At 38.4% G+C, this 18,913-nt stretch overlaps 1 protein-coding gene across 2 annotated transcripts in view; it reads right to left on the bottom strand.

Annotated features, from left to right (window-relative positions):
- Positions 1–18,397, bottom strand: part of LOC139727328 (uncharacterized) — an 88,569-nt gene extending 70,172 nt beyond the window's left edge. For both annotated transcript variants that reach the window (XM_071638284.1, XM_071638285.1), the window contains exons 1-4: positions 18,201–18,397; positions 13,657–13,697; positions 11,064–11,979; positions 10,286–10,511 (exon numbers count right to left, since the gene is read on the bottom strand). In XM_071638284.1, coding sequence (XP_071494385.1) covers positions 10,286–10,511; positions 11,064–11,979; positions 13,657–13,659 — 1,145 coding nt within the window. In that variant the 5' untranslated portion in view covers positions 13,660–13,697; positions 18,201–18,397. The remainder of the gene's footprint in view (positions 1–10,285; positions 10,512–11,063; positions 11,980–13,656; positions 13,698–18,200) is intronic.
- Positions 18,398–18,913: the final 516 nt, after the last annotated feature.

Here is an 18,913-nt window from a genome sequence, read left to right as displayed (position 1 = left end):
AGGATACAAAATGGCTCAAGCAGCTTTCACAGTTGCAGTGTCTGCACAACAGAACGAATGATATTGCATTTCATAGATGATTTCATAATTCTAATTCACATTCAGAAATACAACAGCACATCAAAATCATGAAGTTTTTTCAGTAATGATGTTAAAAGACCTGCTAAAGCCAGCTAATCAATGTTCATATCATATTTGATTTTTTATTCTGAAGTGAAGTCAATTGATCTGCCAAAATACTGAACTTGTGTAGTTTTCAAGTATTTTAAAATTCAATATTGAAAGCCAACATTCCTTCACTCATTGAATAAGATTGCATGATCATTAACAAAAAGAAAAATTGCATGACTATAAAACAGAATAACAAACAAGTCATATTCATATTCCTTTGTGGATTAAACTACTGATCCAGCAGGCTTCCTATTAGAGTTGTAATGATGGATTTTGAAGATTGAATGCCCATTGTCATCTAATTCATAAATCAAAAGGTTCCTGTTTAGGCTTCCTTTAAATCATAAATCTCTTCCTGCTTCTATTCAATGTACACAGCAGTTTCCTTCATACACGAGTCGCACAAGACGGATCAAATTGGTACTTTCCTTTTCGGTCAATGAAAGAAAAAGTCCAGATGATATAAACACGTCCTTCTCTTTTGGCAAATAATCAAGGAGAAACATCAAAAAGAAAACTGACAGATTTATGAAGCGAGGGGGTAGATATTAGCCTCCACGAGCAGAAAATTAAGAGTGCTCAAAGTACAAATGTAAATTAAAAATTGTATTAGCAAATGTACCAAATTCATACCATTCAATGCCATCGCATTTGCTTTGGAAGAGACTTTGAAAATTCCGAATGCAAACTAGTGATGGTTGATGCGTTCAAACAGGAAACAATAAGTATACGTTTACTGGCGGACTTGTAAAAATAATCCATTCAATTCAAATATTACAAGACAATAACATTACCAGCATTTACGAAGCTAACGTTTGGCATCAAACTAGCACAAATCTGACACTATTCTAGTTCTAAATATGATGCTTCATGTTGCAGAGGCCGGATGTAAGATACTACTGGCTCTACTGGCAGGTTCATTTACTTTCTTTTCTACATTCAATGGGAAATGTTGTAAAGAGCACAAATTTTGCAACCTCATTTTCATTGAGACGTATTTTGCCTAAAGTTATTTGAGACATTGACAGGGCCCCATTGTTTGCATTGTGAGGAAGGTTTCTCAAGGTAATGAACATTACTGTTCCATTTATCCACTATGAGGCTCAACTTCAAGAAATCTTTCAGGATCTTGCCAGAATCTGCCACATGCAACAAGTTTGAAGGTTGTCCTGTTTTTATTGTTTTTCTTTCATACCTTCCCTTTCCAAGAACCCAACAGAACGATACATAATGTACACTTACACGATACATCCACACTAGAGCTATGACATGCCACTGCCAACGATGGCATATTGTGGTTGTCGACATGCGTTTCTCAGTTACTACAAGTTATGACTATTTTAATACAAGGCAGCCTTTCTCATTTTTAAGACAGGAAAACGTGTACTGAACATGACTTGAAAAAAAAAAAAATTATACAGTCATTGAGAAAAATGAGAAAAATATCAAAACTTTAAGATTTTCAAATGAAAGTTGTAATGAAGTTGAGGTAGTATTTGATAATCCTTTCTTTCTTTCTTCCTTTCTTTTTTTTTTAGGGGGGGGGGGGGACAGAAAGGGGGTTGAAAGTGATTAGAAATGAAATGAGGAAACCCATCTGAAAACATGCACGAAGGGGATTAGTCCTTTTCCCCCGCATTGAGGGGATCACTTTCACACATCGTTGTGTAATGACGGGGAGGAGATATCGAGTATCCCAGCGTCTACTTGCAGTGCAGTCTGCGACGACACGAGAGCGTGGCAGGCAGGCTGCCCACCGACAGATCTGCCGCGACCCGCACTAGCTGACTAATATTACCTCTAATTTGTTGCTTCCCCACTGCAGTTGTCAGCCTGTTAATTACATTGCACCGAGTATGACACCTTAGAAAGACCCCCCTCCCCTCCCCTTCCCACTATCACAAAAATTCTACCCCAAACCCCTTCCCTCCCTCTCTCATTACCCCCCCCCCCCCCCTCCCATTATCACTGTGATTGATTTTATTATTGTGTCGGATCAAATTTGCACAGCGTCAAGGCCTGCTGTATCCAATGGTAATATGACGTGCGGAATCACGCTATCAGTTGACATATTATAAGAGTATATACATACATGCATAACTACACATCTTGTACAAGAGTAAACATGAAAGACACGGCTATCACTCCTCAAATATCTCAATGATGAAATGAAGTGGAAGAGATCAATAAAAATGAAACTTTATCTTAGTCTACAATGTCTACAAAGTGTTGTTTCCTCACTTTCCTAACTCTAGGACTGGGAGATCACAATGCCATTTTATAGAATGAATAACATTATTTGTTTTCATTGAATTTGAAATAGTGCCTAGTCCAGCATGATGTTCTAGAGTTGTATGCAAAATGTTGTTCCGAAATTTAGAAAAAACAACACACTCTGTGCCTTGTTCAATATTGATTACTGAAAAAAACAAAACTTAAGACTACTACAAGGCTTGTCATATTTGTTCCAGTTCAATTGCAATTTATTTTCCCTTCTTACCATTCAGCTTTAATCAGAAGTTCAGCCAAATATTTCATCTTCATAGAATTTATTTACCACAAAAAGTATTAAATGGATTCCTATATTGTCTCAATTTTTAAACAAATTCATCAATTTAGTTATTCACTTTCATTCATGTTAGTTTGTTATCTGGATTTTCTTGTCTCACAGATTGTTATCCTTCATCAATACTCAGTCATAATTGTCAGCTTCCATAATGCTGAGTATCAGCAAATTAAAAGAAAAAATACAAATATTGTCCTCTGAAGGTGGCTATTAGTACTCTCTAAAAAAAAATCATGTGAAAATGTTCACTCTTGAAGGAGTGAATAACAGAAAAGAGTAAATTCAGAGTGAAATAGTCCTGAGTGACCTTAGGGATCACTCCAAAATTTTAAGTGATCCCTGAGGTCACTCTACAATGAGTGAGAATGAACATTTTCATTCAAAATTCACTCCAATTTCCCTCTAAATTCACTCTTTTCTGTTATTCATTCATTCAAGAGTGGACATTTTCACTCGATTTTTTTAGAAAGTATGTTTGGCCGAAAGAAATATTTCCTGCAATAGCAATGTAAACTTTCTCACCACAAGCAAATTTGTCATCTACAGCATAGAAGGAAATACCCAGCAAATATAAAAACATTGATAATGCACAGGTAAAATAAAGTAATTTCCATCATATGTAACACTCCTACAGTTGTACTACTGATACTTCTCCTAGCATGATTAGTATCATTTCTGAACGAATGTGCAAGAATGTGCTTTTAATGTTTAAAGCAATTTTAGATTCAAATTAGGTGACATACATTATTAACAATGTTCAAATATATATCATTGTACACTATCATAAAGAATGTACTGTATGATATGACATTCTGCAGTGCGCCTGTAGCAAACAGTCCCTGTAATTCGTTGACTAGATCTCTTTATCCCCCCCCCCCCCCCCAAGATGGGATAAAGTACCTCTAAAACATGCGGCGCATGGAATGCATGCTCATGCGCAACATTATTCACATCAATCAGACTATGACACTATCCCTGCTCAAGGATTTGAGGGACTGCAGTACACCCACATCATGGGGCCCCCTCATTGATAAAATAGCCTTATTGAAAAGATCCACAGTCTTGATTTAAGGAGATCAGAAATCTCTGACTGCCCAGGCAAAACTACTAAAATCCACTGTATGGATGTACAAAGTTTATATGCATGATGTATGTATTATTTAAATAAAAAAAAAACATAGAGAACTGTATTTTATATGACTTCTATGATGATAAGAGTTGATAATCATATAGCATGATAATTGATATCATTATCATTATTATCAATAGAGTAATAATAATCATTATGAACACTGGTATCATTATCATTACCATTACTATTCATTTTTGTTATTTCCATTGCTGTTGTTGTTGAGCTAGTGATAACAGTGACTTGTGACAATTAAGGCCCAATCAGAAAAGAATAAAAGTTTAACAAACAAGTAAAAACTGCCATATCATACCATCTCATCCATGCTGGTAACACTTTCTGGATTGTCAGTAACAGTGATTTTGATTTTAGTATTTATGATTCAAATTGTTTGGCCATCTTCTAGTCACTGCAAGCAAAATATCGATAAAAAAATGGCATGGCTTCCCTATCATGCACTGAATTTGTACACTACAAGCATCTTGGCAACTATGAATTGCAAAGAATGATGAAGGAAGGTAAAAACTCATGTTTTCCAGGTCATTCACAAACAGTTCATTTAGAAGGAAAAGTACTAAACTTAACAAATATTCCTTTTAGATGCGTAACGCTACACTTGACATCTATATTGGGAGTGACATATTCCCAAAGAGATTATATTTTCCCCGGAGCACAAAGTTCTGAGGGAAAATAATGTCACGACGGGGAAAACATAACTCCCAACAGACTGTTGAGCATTCAAATGTACAATGATAGACAGGGCAATGTATGGTCTACATATAGATGCATATCATTCAAATTCTTGAATTATACTACACGACATATTATCACTGCTCGCAATCTTTTACAACAATTTTGATCCTCGCTGCATTAGTCAGATGTGATTGTGCATGACCAATCACTGACCAACGTTTACAAAAAAAAAAAAAATGTATACTTTATATTAAAGGCATAATTTACCATCTGCAGATGAAACAAAAACCCAGCATTAGTGCTTTAAAATATTTCTAAAATGTGAGTTAGGGATAGAAACAACCACTGTAAAAATTTGAATCCGTATAATCAATGTTAAGTATTGTTAAATAGACAAAATATGAACAATAGTTACAATAAAAATGTTGCCAGACTAAACCGTCTACAGTTATGGTTTAGCAGGAAAAATACTGATATCTCCTTATACACTGTACTTCATGCTTTGCAATCATTTTATATGGTAGGATGTTTTGTGATACAACAGACCTACACATATGCATCAAATGTGATATCTTGAACACTTTTCAACACAGTTGCTCCCAAAGGTAAACAGGACCTTTAAAATACAAATATCGATACAATGTACATATTATACGCATGCATTCTGAGGATCTCTGAGATCATACAGAACATATCCACTTAACCATGTATCAGTTTCAATGGCATATTGACGGGTCTACCCATATCACAGTGCTTACATCAATTCACTGATATTGTAATACCAATGTAATATGATAGGGAATTCCCGATAACACCGACCCCTCCCTCTCCCTCAATGACACCTTCTCTCTGGCATGTCTTATCGATGTGGTTTGAATTACTGTAAAACATGATACATTCACGGCATGAAATTTTCGCAAATTGGAGTGGATGGCCTTTTTTGCGGCATGAAAGTTTCACTAATTACCACTGGCATTCAATGCATATAGTGTAGGTAAGAACTTCCATGTGCGTTATAATTTTGCGAATCATGGCTCTTGCGAAATTTACGAAATCAAAATGTACGCGAACACTCCAAATTTTACAGTAACATGCTTCATCAGTTATTCCCAAGACTTTTAGACAGTAGGACCCAGACAATCCTTACAAGAAATCCTGGATGTCTCTATCCTGTTGACCCCCTCAACATGTAGCTACAGAAACAAGTCCCGGTACTCACATTGAACTTCCCCTTGTGTTTTATTTTTCCTTCTTCACCTCTTTTCCTGTTTTCTTTGTCTTTTATTTCTTCATATTGGTTTCCTCTTCTCTTCTTCCTCCTCCTTTTTCTTTTTATCCTTTTATTTCATCCTTTTTCCTTCTTTGCTTCAGGTATGATTTTTTTTTTCTCTCTTCCTGTCTTTCTCTAGTTCTTTGACCGCACTCTTTCTCAAACACACACACACACACACACACATACATTCATACATTCAACATCCATTCAAAATCCATTCAACTGCATGATGGAACTCAATCATGCTGTATCAATCCTTTCTTCAAACTTGTTGTACAGCATGAAAATCGTAGTACACACTATATACAGGGAGGTCCCACCTCCCTGAGTGTGAATACCAACAGTGCTGTTATACTTGAAACAAGTACAGGCAAGCAATCCACATCATGGACAGTTGGGGAACTGCAACTGTGACTATGCAGCACAGTTGAATACAGACCCCGGGCCATTGTATTCAGTAAATCAAGGTGACCTTTTCCAAACAACATAATGGGGAAACACGGGTGACAAAGATCAATGGGCAATGGTGCATGAATGGGGTGCATCGCACGCATTACATCAGCACTGTCACAACGTGGGTCGGGGCGGAGAGTACATGAAGAAGGGAAATCCCCCAAACTTTGCCGGTCTGCCAGGCATGGATGCCCTCTTGTCTCGCAAAGTCTGTACGTACCCAAGATCTCTGGCAGTGGCTTTTAAAAGCAAAAATAGCGAGGTGTCTCAATCTATGCACTGCAAACAGAAGTCTCCCCCACCCCTCATTCCCATTCATTCACTGCCACAGATTGCTCCGTGAAGGAATTTCCTCTTCTGTACATTCTCCCAAATGTTTTCTTTCCCTTCTGAACCCCCTAAGTCATGCAATGAGTGAGCTTACGAACGTAATCGAGCCAAAAAAGTCTCACAATCAAATGTGCAGTTTGTTTCTCTTTTCAGTGATGAATAGAGTTCTTAGATAAAGCAATACCAGTAGCCTTTCCCAGGGAATTGAAAGTAGTTTTGTATACCATTATCTATGTACATATACATACAAATACATACACACATACAAAAGAAGGCAAACAGCATACATACACACCTGTACATACAACCTTGTTCAACATATGCACAACATGAATACTCATACATACACACACACACAAACATGTACACACACGACATACAAAGATACACGACATACAAAGATTAATCATTCAAAGAAAGTTCAAAACACATGGTAAATGGTATCCTTAAAAACACACTACGTAGCGTAAAGCTTGACCTGTTGTTCAGTTTTGAAGTAGACTTGAGTAGCTTACATGACTCTTGCATGCATACACCTGTACATGAGAATTGCATCTAAAAGGTATATAAAATGATTGTATAACATATGTCAGGGCTCCACACTAACATTTATTTTTGGTGGCTCGATCATTGATTTTCATTTTTTGGTGGCCCAAAAGTAAAATCTGGTGGCCCGAAAAAAAAAAGTCAAGGAAAACATTAGAAAAACTAAATCGGTCCTACTAAACATAGAAAAATGAATATAAAGTATTATCCGACATTCATTTTAGTATCATACGGAGTCGAATATTACCATTATTCATTTCCAAAATTAAAAGCAAACATCTGACATTCATTTTAGCATCTTACGGAGCTGATTGTTACCGCTGTTCATTTCCAAAAGTACAGGCAAACATCCGACTTTTTTCTGAAATTTTGGTTGCCCGATGTGCGTTTTTGGTGGCCACTGTTAGTGTCGAGCCCTGCATATGTGTATGTAATATCAATTCACTGAAAAGGTTGGGAGTTTGTAATACAGCTGTAGTGTGGAGTGTCATTTAAATGCTGTCAAGATTCCAAAGAGTGATAATTGTCTTTTTCACTGTAAACATGTTTAGAAATGAATTTCAGACACAGATTTTGAACAAGTTCTTCTGAAAGTCTGAAACCCCTCTTTGTCTTTATAATCCAAGGTATGGGGGGGGGGGGGGGGAGGCAATACTATAAATCTATTTAGGGAAAGCAAAAGTCAAAGACTCCATCATGTGACAGACTAGAATAACTCTACACTTTGTCATATCTTTGTCTGGATCACACTGTCCTTTAATGTGCCCTGCAATGAAAATAACTTCTGTTTGGATAACAAATGAAACAGCTTTTTGATTACCATGGTATGAAAACAAGTGCTCTTTACTTACAAAGGTCAGTTTGAACACTCTAGTTGCATATTATATATTCAACATCTGGTAAGAATGTTGTCAACAAAATGACTTCTGTCTTCAAAAATATCACAACACTCTTCTAGGCTCTGGATATAAGTTGTGATTTTCAAGGTAGAAATGGCATTTCAAGCATTTTTTGGACGATACTTCAAAATACTCTTCCCTAGTAAACCAATGATCATATAATGCATAATGTAATCATAAGGAAGTATCACAACACATGATTCGTAAATGTCAGAAACCAATCACGGCAATCAAAACAAAGACACTCAAGCGGCTAACTTCCGAAAGAAAATGTTATGATGGTAATCCAGAAGCCAAAAGAAATAGTATCTACATACTCCATGGACATATATGTACATGTATGGAGACTGTACATTCATTCTAGGAGACTCTGACTTTTCTATTTTAGTTCCTGTTGGCTCAGTACCAACCCAACATTATTTTAAGGTTACTGTATGCGCTATATATTCCGCAGGCATAATATTTTGCCAACTGGGACATTACATCCAAAGGACAAAAAAATCCTCAAGTGGGTGACTTTGGGATCAAGACCCACAGCGAAGGAATGACAAATTAGTATGACCGATTTTCAAGAGAAACCTTATAATTTCCCTCCTGTGCAATTCATTTCACTGGATTTTGTTTTTCACATGGGGCAGTATTTTTGTGAGTTGGTAATTTGCTTGTAAATACAAGTAACTCCTAAACTTTGTGAGAAATGTTATGCATGAACTGTGATGTACAACATAGGTATAGTTTGTCACATGTTCCTCGAGACCAAATTTAATGACCTGTTACCATGGAGACATAAGGTACAGATTATCCTGGTACACATAAACTGTGTATCAGGTAGACCCCCCCCCCCCTCCCTCCCCCCCCCCAAAAAAAAAAAAAAAAATCCTACACTATTTCATCATGTCCATATCTTACCATGCCATGCACAGTTAAACACTTCATCTTTGATGGTGCAACACTTCCCCAAATATGACAATGATATTCAATGACATAACATCACGCCATAAATGCCATCATGCCATAAATACCGCATTTACCCATCGCCAGTGCTTTTTTTCTCTCTCTCTCTCTTCTTAAATTGTGTCAACAGGACTAGTCTCAAAATGGGGGCTGCAGTCAATATCCAGTAACAGCTAGAATTGTGTCCATAAAAGGAGTCTGTGTCTATTAAGGGATATCATCCTAGTGGTAACACTGCTTGGCAGCAGCAATAGTGCACATGATACAGTGTAGCATCCAAGAGCAAGTCAGGTGGTACATCACATGACAGCCCTAAAGTTTAGTACCTTCCAAGGTCAAGTCACTTCCTCGTCTCTGCTGAGCTAAGGTGCACTACTCACGGTCATATTATCTGACATTCAGCTAAAATATTTTATAAACTCTGAATATAATGATTCCGGGACCTTTGGATGTAACTCTTTTGTCAAACAAAGTCTAAATACTCTTTTTTAAAACGTGTGGACAGAAGCTCGAGTGTGGTTGATACAGGTAATAAGCAATATATGGTGTCCATGGTGAATACTTTGCAAAATCTTATTAACTAATGTTAGAACTTGAAGACCTCAGAAGTTCCACTAAAGGTTTCTGGTTTAACAGGTGGTTGATAGTGCGCTCCGTGATTATACCAAAGGAAATGGATTACCTGATGGGCCTCTACATTAACACAATCTTCTTCATTATATGCTTTGGTATTTTTTAGGAACCTCACAATTTTCAAAGACACCATCAATAAGGGAATCCACTGTCCTCGCACAGTGCCTTAGAAACATCAGCCTCCAAAGCCTGCTACTACTGTATCGGGTGACATGTTGTTCAGTTGCAAGCTGCAACTGACAACTAGCAGAATAATCTGGGACTACTTCTGGACAAGTTCCAAGTGCTCCACATTGTGAAAGTGTATACATCAAGAAATGTTTTTGTCTACAGCATGAAACAGAATTACTTGCATTTAAGCTTAAAAAAAAAATTATGATAAAAGCATCTACACACCGGCAGCTTCAAAACACAAAAGTAACACAAACAAGGCACACAACAACGCTGCACACTGGCACTGGTCCAATGGTCCCTGACTTGTAAATATCCCTGTAGGACCAGTAACTTTTTCAGGAATGGACCAGTAAAAATCTGAAAAACTAAGTACCTACTGGTCCAACAGACAGGTCGCGCCAGTATAAAAAATGGGTTAGCATGCAGCCCTGCATACAATGTGGAAATTAGATGCAAGTACTCACATGAGAGAGATTGGGCGTCGCCTTGTGACTGGTAGTGGTGGTGGTGGGTTACCCTCCACATCGTCGTAGATTTCTCCTGAATCCTCTGCCTCCTCCGCCACAGGAACCGGTGGACTGGGGCGGGGCTTGGCGCCACCAACACCAATGGGAATGGAGGGCCTGGCAGGAAGACTGGGAGGGGGCGGAGACTGTAAACCGGGCTTTGGTGGTCTGTGGGGTGCTGATGCTGCAACAATAGAAAATATTAGAGGTCCAGTTTAAATAGTACATTGTAATTGCAGAAAGCCATGTAGTAATGACCAATTGATGCACTGGTTAAGACACTAAGCACTCAGCCATAAGGTCATCAGTTCAACACCGACAAGAGATAGCATGACACCCAAGAGTGAGGTTGTGTCGTCATGATACACATCCTTGAGTTCAAACAGCTTTTGTTGGACATCGGTCAGAAGATAAGGGTCCATGCATCATTTGAATAGTTCACTTGTCAAGTCTTCTGTTTGATATCTATGAGACACATGTCAAAAGATTCTTTCCTGCCTGTACTCATGAAAAGAATTTTGGAACGAGTGCATGTAACAACCATACCACCACTTTTACACAGTGCATCATGTGACACTGAAATATATTAGAGAACATCTTTGATAGTTATGAAAAACAAAAGAGAGAAAATGCCAACACTAGCATTATATGCCCGAGTTGCTCCTTCACTCCAATTTAATGCAGCCTACAAAGACCAGTATGACAGCCACAAGTGGATATCAAGAGATGGACTCACATTTGGAAGATGTAAATCTTGCAAGAGACACATTCGGTGGTTTGGCTGGTTTCCGTGGGGCGGGTCCAATTGCCATTAGAGGAGGCAGCGGTTGGAGTGATGGTTTTGAATGTAGAACTTTGTTTGTGTGCAGGAAGGACGTCCTCCTAGGAGGCATGTCTGGTATAGAGGAGGCTGAGGAGTTCTCTGAGTCTGACACAGGTGGGGGAGGGTCCTCCGCCCCGACCCCATTCCTCCAGTGACTGTTCCTTGAGTCTTCACCGGATAATCGTTGCGAATTGAGGAAGCTTGGCTTTGGCGAGGGTGACGGCGACGTTGATACTTGCTCATCCTTGTGGAGGCTGTCCTTTCTCGAAGGAGGTGGAGGGCGTGGCTTTTTGTCCTTTGGACTGGGGACAGGAGGGGTTCGGTCTGTGTTGGGGACCGATTCCGAAGAGGGGGATGGGTGCAGTGCAGAATGGGGCTTGGGTGGCTTAGAGGGGGTTGTGGTGAAAGAAGGGGACTGTGGAACAGGTGAGGAGGATGAGGAAGTTAGTGCAGTGGAGGAATCCCCCCTTGGCAGAACACCGGGCTTTGGTTTTGGCTTGGGAAAAGGCTTGTTCACAAATGCCGGCGTCTCTGTAGACGGTTTCTCATTTGGAATTCGCGGTACGGGGGACTTCTTTAACTTCACTGTCGCGATCTCGTTGATGTTCAATTGAGGGGGCTGAGGGCCCCATGGCTTTGGACCTGGCTTGCCCAGTTGCGCCGCAGATGGGGACTTTATTCCATTCGACGCTGCACTGTCCTTGCCAATGGCACTTGGTTTGGCCAACACGCTCGGCTTTGTCCCCACCCGGGGCCGCGGCCCAACTCCAATCTGGGGTCCATTCCCTTGGTTGAATTTTGCGAGTATGTCCTTTACTGACCCGTCAGTCTGGAATTAAGGTACAGAGGATTAAAAGACTTTAGGGTTAAACACTTTATACCTGTTAAACTACAATAAAGAAATATATCACTGTTTCAATGATGTGACATATTATGAAAGAAATTATATGACATTTATCCATATTTCCTCTCTCTTCCCACACAGAAATTATGATATCTTTCCCAAAGTTTTGTGCATGAGGTATGTAGTCTTACAAACTATGATCATCATCATCACCACAATAAATCTTCCCTATTTTGCCAACAATGCACAAAAATGGCCACATCCTATCAGGTGTATTCTGTGATTACCATATTTGAATGATATGTGACCCTGCATCTCAAAACAAACAAAAAGTCGCCAGACATGAATTTTTAGTTAAGACCATATTCTGAAAGAGCAGACTTTAAGCTTTAATATGATGTATAACTCAAATCAAATGGACTTTCCTAACCTGTCTAAATATTGGAAAGAAAGCACAAACTCAGGAAAAGTGTGAACTGAGAAAAGAGGCTCTGAAGTACAGTGTCTATTCAAGCGCTTAATCTTTACCAAACTGTGCTGGCTGTGCGATGAATGGGACAAAAAACAGGAAGTAAACCACCAGAGTAACAACAATGAAGGGATTATCAGATTAAACTGAAATTAAGCATGCCTCATTAACACATGCTGTCCATAATCAATGCCAACTTTCAAAGCAGTAGCACTATTCTTTCAAACGTTATTAGAGTTGAAAGTGAAGAGTGTGGACAAGGTTTTTCAGAAATGAAAAAGGGATTCTAAAGACACACCTAATCACACTATTCTACCAAAAATGTTCGAGATAAACTGCTAAAAAAACACACTTTCCTGCCCGTTTTATGATACCAAATTATAGCATAATGTAAAAGAAGACCCGCTCTTTCAGAAAATATGAAAAAGTCAAGTTCGGCTAGGTTGACCCATTTCACTTATTTTCAGTCCTCATGCAAAATCAGTGTGTGCGACTTTATGTTCGTTTTGAGGTGCACGGTCACATATAAGCTTTGCAGTGGTTCAGAATAGCCTTTAATAAATGGCACTGATCAATGACTGCGGTTTAGACTATTAAGATAACAAATAAGCTGACACAGCTACAATACCATTTTTCATAAAAGCTAGATGTTGAACAACAAAAGATTTAAGACAGTAATTGATAGCCAACAACAGACTAAATTGTTGATTTGCAGTTATCTATCTATTTCAATCTCTTCAAACATGCATGGGTATCCATGAAAAGCATGATCATAACGTTATTAGAATATTTATTCTCATTTCAGAGTTAAACTAATATTCTTGTCACAAATTCATTCAGAATAAGCACATCCCCCTCCCCCCAAAGAAAAAAAAATATCCTCTCCTCTTATCACATCAAGGCAATCTTGTTCATAAATGCTCGAACATGAAGTATGTTTTATCTTCTGTACATAGAATGTAAGGATAGAAACACAGCATGGTAGTTTGAGGCCAATTTACAAGGAGATTTTATAAAGAAATGTCAACTACACTTTGAAAAAAATGCTACCCAGAGGCCCTCTATACATAGTTGAGTTTTGAATCAAACTTTGATGACCTGAAAATAAGAACCATCTCCTCCCCCCCCCCCAAAAAAAAAAAGAGAGAGAAAACAATGAAGATAAGACAAGGTGACTTGGAGGAGATACTCACCATTATTCATCACTGGTGTTAAACATCTGAAATACAGATTCCTGAGAGGGGGTATAAATGAGACAATAATGCCAGTGATTACTGCATTATCATGATGTGCCTACAACTTGAATAAAATCCACACCACTTGGCTGAATCTTGATAGAACTGTAATATGAGCTGGCAAATCTGTCAACGTAGCTCTCTTGAAACAGTATCTATAAGGGCTTTTTACACTTGCAAAGTTTTGCTTAGTCCCGTACCAATGGTGGGGCTAAGGGGGGGGGGGGGGGGGGGGGGGGGGGGGGCTTAGCCCCACCGTTGGTACCGGACTTTCCTTAGCCCACTTTCTGTTTACACTTGTTTTTTGCCAAAGTGGGCTAGCCCCACCGACAGTCCCGTACTATCTGGCCCTGCAAAATAGCAGGGTTAGCACCGCAATTGTGGTGCCAAGCAAACGAGTGTAAACAGAACGAAAAAATAATACGGGGCTAAGCGACGGAGATGAAGTCCGACCCCCACTGACCAATCAGAAACGAGATAATCAAGTGCTGCCAGTGCGTGCGTGTACGTGTACAGTGCACAGCATAATCATGAATATGCATACATGTGGTTTGGAAAGTACCGGACTAAGAAATACGAGTGTTATGTGTTAAAAAGGTAAATTTTCTCCTTAGCCCCGGACAAGAGCTTAATACGGGACTTATTGGCGAGTGTAAAAGGCTGAAAAAATTGGTACAGGACTAATGATAGTCCTGGGTCAGAGAAAGTACGGGGTTAAGAAACACAAGTGTAAAAAGGGCTATAATGCACTTTACTTAGCCGTAACCCTTCAGCATCAAGATATTCTTGCAAAGTCAAATTCTTGTCAACATTTAAAAAAAGCTTTTTTTGCACAGGTTTTAGTGAAAATAGTCAGGTATCCATCGAGATAACATACAGTTGTATGAACCAGGCAAAGACACAAACACACACAAGCTGCACTTCATATCCAAATATTTGTGCAAAAACACACCAAAGAGGGCGGGCTTGGTTTGGTAAGCAATTTTTGGGAGGGGCAGCTGCACAAAGTTCAGGAACCAGAGGGTCAAGAATATCACATTGTTGCTGAATTGCAAATTGATGTCACAGGAAGAAAAGAAATTGTTACAAGATGCGCAAGGGTCTAGCGTCAGTTAAATTACTATTTCGTATTTTGATGGGATTGTATGTTGCACGAAACTGCATCCAAAGTAGTATATCAGATCAAGGCAAAATGTGGGTGACACATAAACACTGTTTATTCCTCCCCCCCCCCCCCATACACATACATACACACACACACACACACACACACACACACATACCCTCTCTCAACTTATGCCCCTATATGATGATTTAAATGCAATCATTTTCCATTGCTGAGGTTATTTTTCTTTGGGTGAGGGAGGGAGGTACTGATAATTTGAACATATAGGGGCTAAACTGGGTTAAATGCTTGACTACTTTAATCAATACATTGTGTGCCACAAGTAAGAGAGGTGTGGTGGACTGGGCACTGAGCCACTGCGGCTCTTAAAGGGAAGGTAAACCCAAAGAGCAATGTGGATTGAGTGAAAGCAGCAACATTAGTAGAACACATCAGTGAAAGTTTGAGGAAAATCGGACAATCGATGCAAAAGTTATGAATTTTTAAAGTTTTGGTGTTGGAACCGCTGGATGAGGAGACTACTAGAGGATATGACGTATGAGTGGACAACAATACAAAGAAAATATAAAGGAAATTCAACAAAAATTCACTTTTCTAGAATTATGAAAGAGCAGTGGACCAACCGCTTTCAGAAAGCAGGGGGAATAATTGCTACCCTTAACATATGTCAATATCAAGTTGATGGAATTTGTAATTTTCATGAAAAATGGATTTTTGTAGTATTTTCTTTATATTTTCTTGGTATTGTTGTCCACTCATACGTCATAACCTCTAGTAGTCTCCTCATCCAGCGGTTCAAACACCAAAACTTTAAAAATTCATAACTTTTGCATCGATTGTCGGATTTTCTTCAAACTTTCACTGATGTGTTCTACTAATGTTGCTGCTTTCACTCAATCCACATTGTTCTTGGGGTTTATCTTCCCTTTAAAACCCCAAACAAAACATACATGTACACAATACAAGCAAATATTTAAGAACCCTCATTGGAACATTGTAATTTTTTTTCTTTCAATATTCATGTTCTATTTTCAAGGACATATTAGTTTGAAAAGAGGTGAGGCATTTGTGTTCACATACAAAAGATGGAAAGAAGCCAAAAATACTACATAAATTTAATGGTGGTAAACACAGGTTCCACATTCAATGCAGTCATGTACATTGTACTGCATAAATATTAGAGTGGATACCTGGTCGATTTGGAGGGATCTAGTTTTGTTGTTGCTACTGTTTGTTTTTCATCTATTTGTTTATGCATCACGATTATTCAGGAAATAGTCAATTTCTGGTGAAATTACATGACGATGGATCATTAATGAATACTGGCAAAATCTGACAGAACACCATTTCATAATAACCTAGTAGCTCTCGACTGCCTGTCACTACCGCACTTAATAGATTCAACAGCCTGCTGTCATTTTTTGGCAAACATTTTATAGGTCTGGCAGTGAGCACTGGTTCAACATGGCTGGATTTCCATTTCCCATAACAGGAGATTGCATAATTTCTCTATAGATCTGCACTGTAAATGGAGAATATTGAGCTAAGAAATAAGCTGACCATACTGAGGACAAATCTGACCTTTGATATATCTTTTTTTTTTTCTCCTTTCTTGATAAATTTTAATGATAAATCCCTGGATCACAAAGAGATGTTCAGGATCTACAATGCATGCACTATGTGGACTGTAAGATTTTTTTTTTACCCTTTGGCTGTATTCACTTCAAAACACAGCACTTCTAGTAATAAGCATTAATACAGTACCAGTATTATATGTACAGTGTATCATGAGGTACACTTAGGTCTTCAAAATGCTTATAAAATATGATACATGTGTATCATCAAATTCCTAATAATACATTTAACCATGTCTGTTTGATGTAATATTTGTTCATTAAATGCATTTCTGTATTCTATCATCCTTTTTCTTGTTTATCAATAGTTTATCAATATTATGAAGATACCTTGATTTATAATAGTTTATCATTATATCAATATAAGTATGCAAGGCAAACTTGACTTCGTTCACTATGGGTAAAGATCTTTTTTTTTTAATTGAAACAGAAGTAAAAATCTATCATTTAATATCCTTAAGAACCTGTGGAATCCAGAACATGCAGAATTGTTTTGTTGTCATACACTATGAACACATATCCATCTGGAAAATAACAACACTTGCCCTACTGATCAATATCTTACCTTCAAAGATGTCTACCTGTAAAAAAAAAAAAAAAAAAATCATACTTTCCTAAGCTGCTCTGGGTCTGCAAAATAGTGGAATGTTTTTTTGATAATCACATTCGGATGACTTGACGACCATTTAAGCTGGTATCAATATTACTACTAAGACTATACTTACTACTACTACTACTACTACTACTACTACCTCTACTGATGAAGCAATTAAAGTGATGATGACAATGATTGTCTGTAGTATCTGCTAACCAAATATACAACAACATGTAACTGTTTTGATTTCTACACTGATGATAATTCCACTGAATACATGTGTATATTCTGATCTTAAGAGAACAAAACCCAGACCTGTATGTGCTGACATCCACAAAGTAAACGCTAATTAATACCTGGTACATACATCATCATTTCCATTGAATATAAAACCCTTGGTTGGTTGAAGTGAAAGACTTCCATAATATTCAATAGACAGGAATACAGTTTGTACACAAGACAAACTCGCAACAAAATACAGCTAATTCTGGTTTATGCAAATGATTTGGCGATTGACTTTGCCATTGCATTGATAATATTAATAGAATGCAGAAGTTATATCAACATGACGCAATCATGAAACTCAACTTTCACATCACAGACAAAAAGTTTGTTCAAGTTTATTATGCAGATAAAGTTCAAGAATATGTCGATATGAATTTGTATAAGCAATACAATAGGGCCAGTTCTCTTTCCACCTCTCCGCTTCAATGACCATTCAAGTTACAACCCTGGGCTGGCCTGCCCAACTGTGTAAAATACAAACAAACACACACCAAAAACATAAACAAAACAATACCTACAGTACTATATAAGCATAGCTACACACAACTATCAATTTCATCACAACACACACCAAAAATCGAGCTCATTTAATACAGTGCACAGGCGGTTTTCAGACATGTTTACACAGGGGCCTGAAACAGCAGCAACCCAGCCTTATTAGCTTTATATGGGCCTATCAGTCTACACAAGATAGCTTCTGGGATTTTTACACTCGTTGCTTTCGCACCGTTCATTGTTTACAACACTCCTATAAACTCACACTGAGCTGGCGAAGTTACGGCCTATTTGAAGAAGCGAACAACACGGTCACGGGGAAGTTGCGGGGGCAATCATTCCCGTGCGGTACATCATGTTGACTTACCTCGGATTCGCAGTCTAAACCCACCATGAAATTGACCGCCTCGTTATCGCTGCTTATTTCTGGCAAGAAAACGAACTAGCTGCAAATATCAATTCTAAACATTTCAATCCTTGAATCAGTACTGTAGTTTTGACAATGACAGAGCACAGCAGCCATTTGAGTTAAATTCCAAGCTAGTGTTGTCCGACAGCACGGCATGCAGCGAGGGCCTTCGATATATGATATAGAACAATGCCTAGGCCTACTCAATGTTTAGCAAGTTAGTTGCGGACGGACCACTTTGAAAAGTTTTGGAGATCGAATAAAATTGCGTCTACTTCCTGGTTCGCTCGAGCAGCACTTTGCGAAGGATGCGTGCACACTCGACGCAATTCCGCTCCGATCACGTGCGCCTCCTAGCTATCTCGCCATACAACTTCCGAGCTGTCGCACCGTGCTTGTTTACGAGGTGTGAACATACCATCCTTGTCGTTGCTGACATACAGGTGACAAAATATCAACGCATGGGACAATTAAATTTTGATCGATCATCCGCATTAACTTAATAAGGTTTCAGATGTGAAGTATAAAGTCCGATATTTACAATCATAATGAATATGATTATACACGTAGATAATAATTATATCAATTTCGTACTACACTTAATAATACATTAATTTCCCCTTGAGGAGGCCTCTATTTTTATTAGAACGTTGTTGATTTTGTCGAATGAT

Source organism: Diadema antillarum, unplaced genomic scaffold (assembly GCF_040938485.1).
Source record: "Diadema antillarum isolate AM-2024a unplaced genomic scaffold, OU_Dant_1.0 seq00000126_RagTag, whole genome shotgun sequence".
In the NCBI taxonomy this organism is placed as follows: Eukaryota; Metazoa; Echinodermata; class Echinoidea; order Diadematoida; family Diadematidae; genus Diadema; species Diadema antillarum.
The sequence above is the reverse complement of the archived record's forward strand: the minus strand, read 5'-3'. Positions and strand labels throughout refer to the sequence as shown.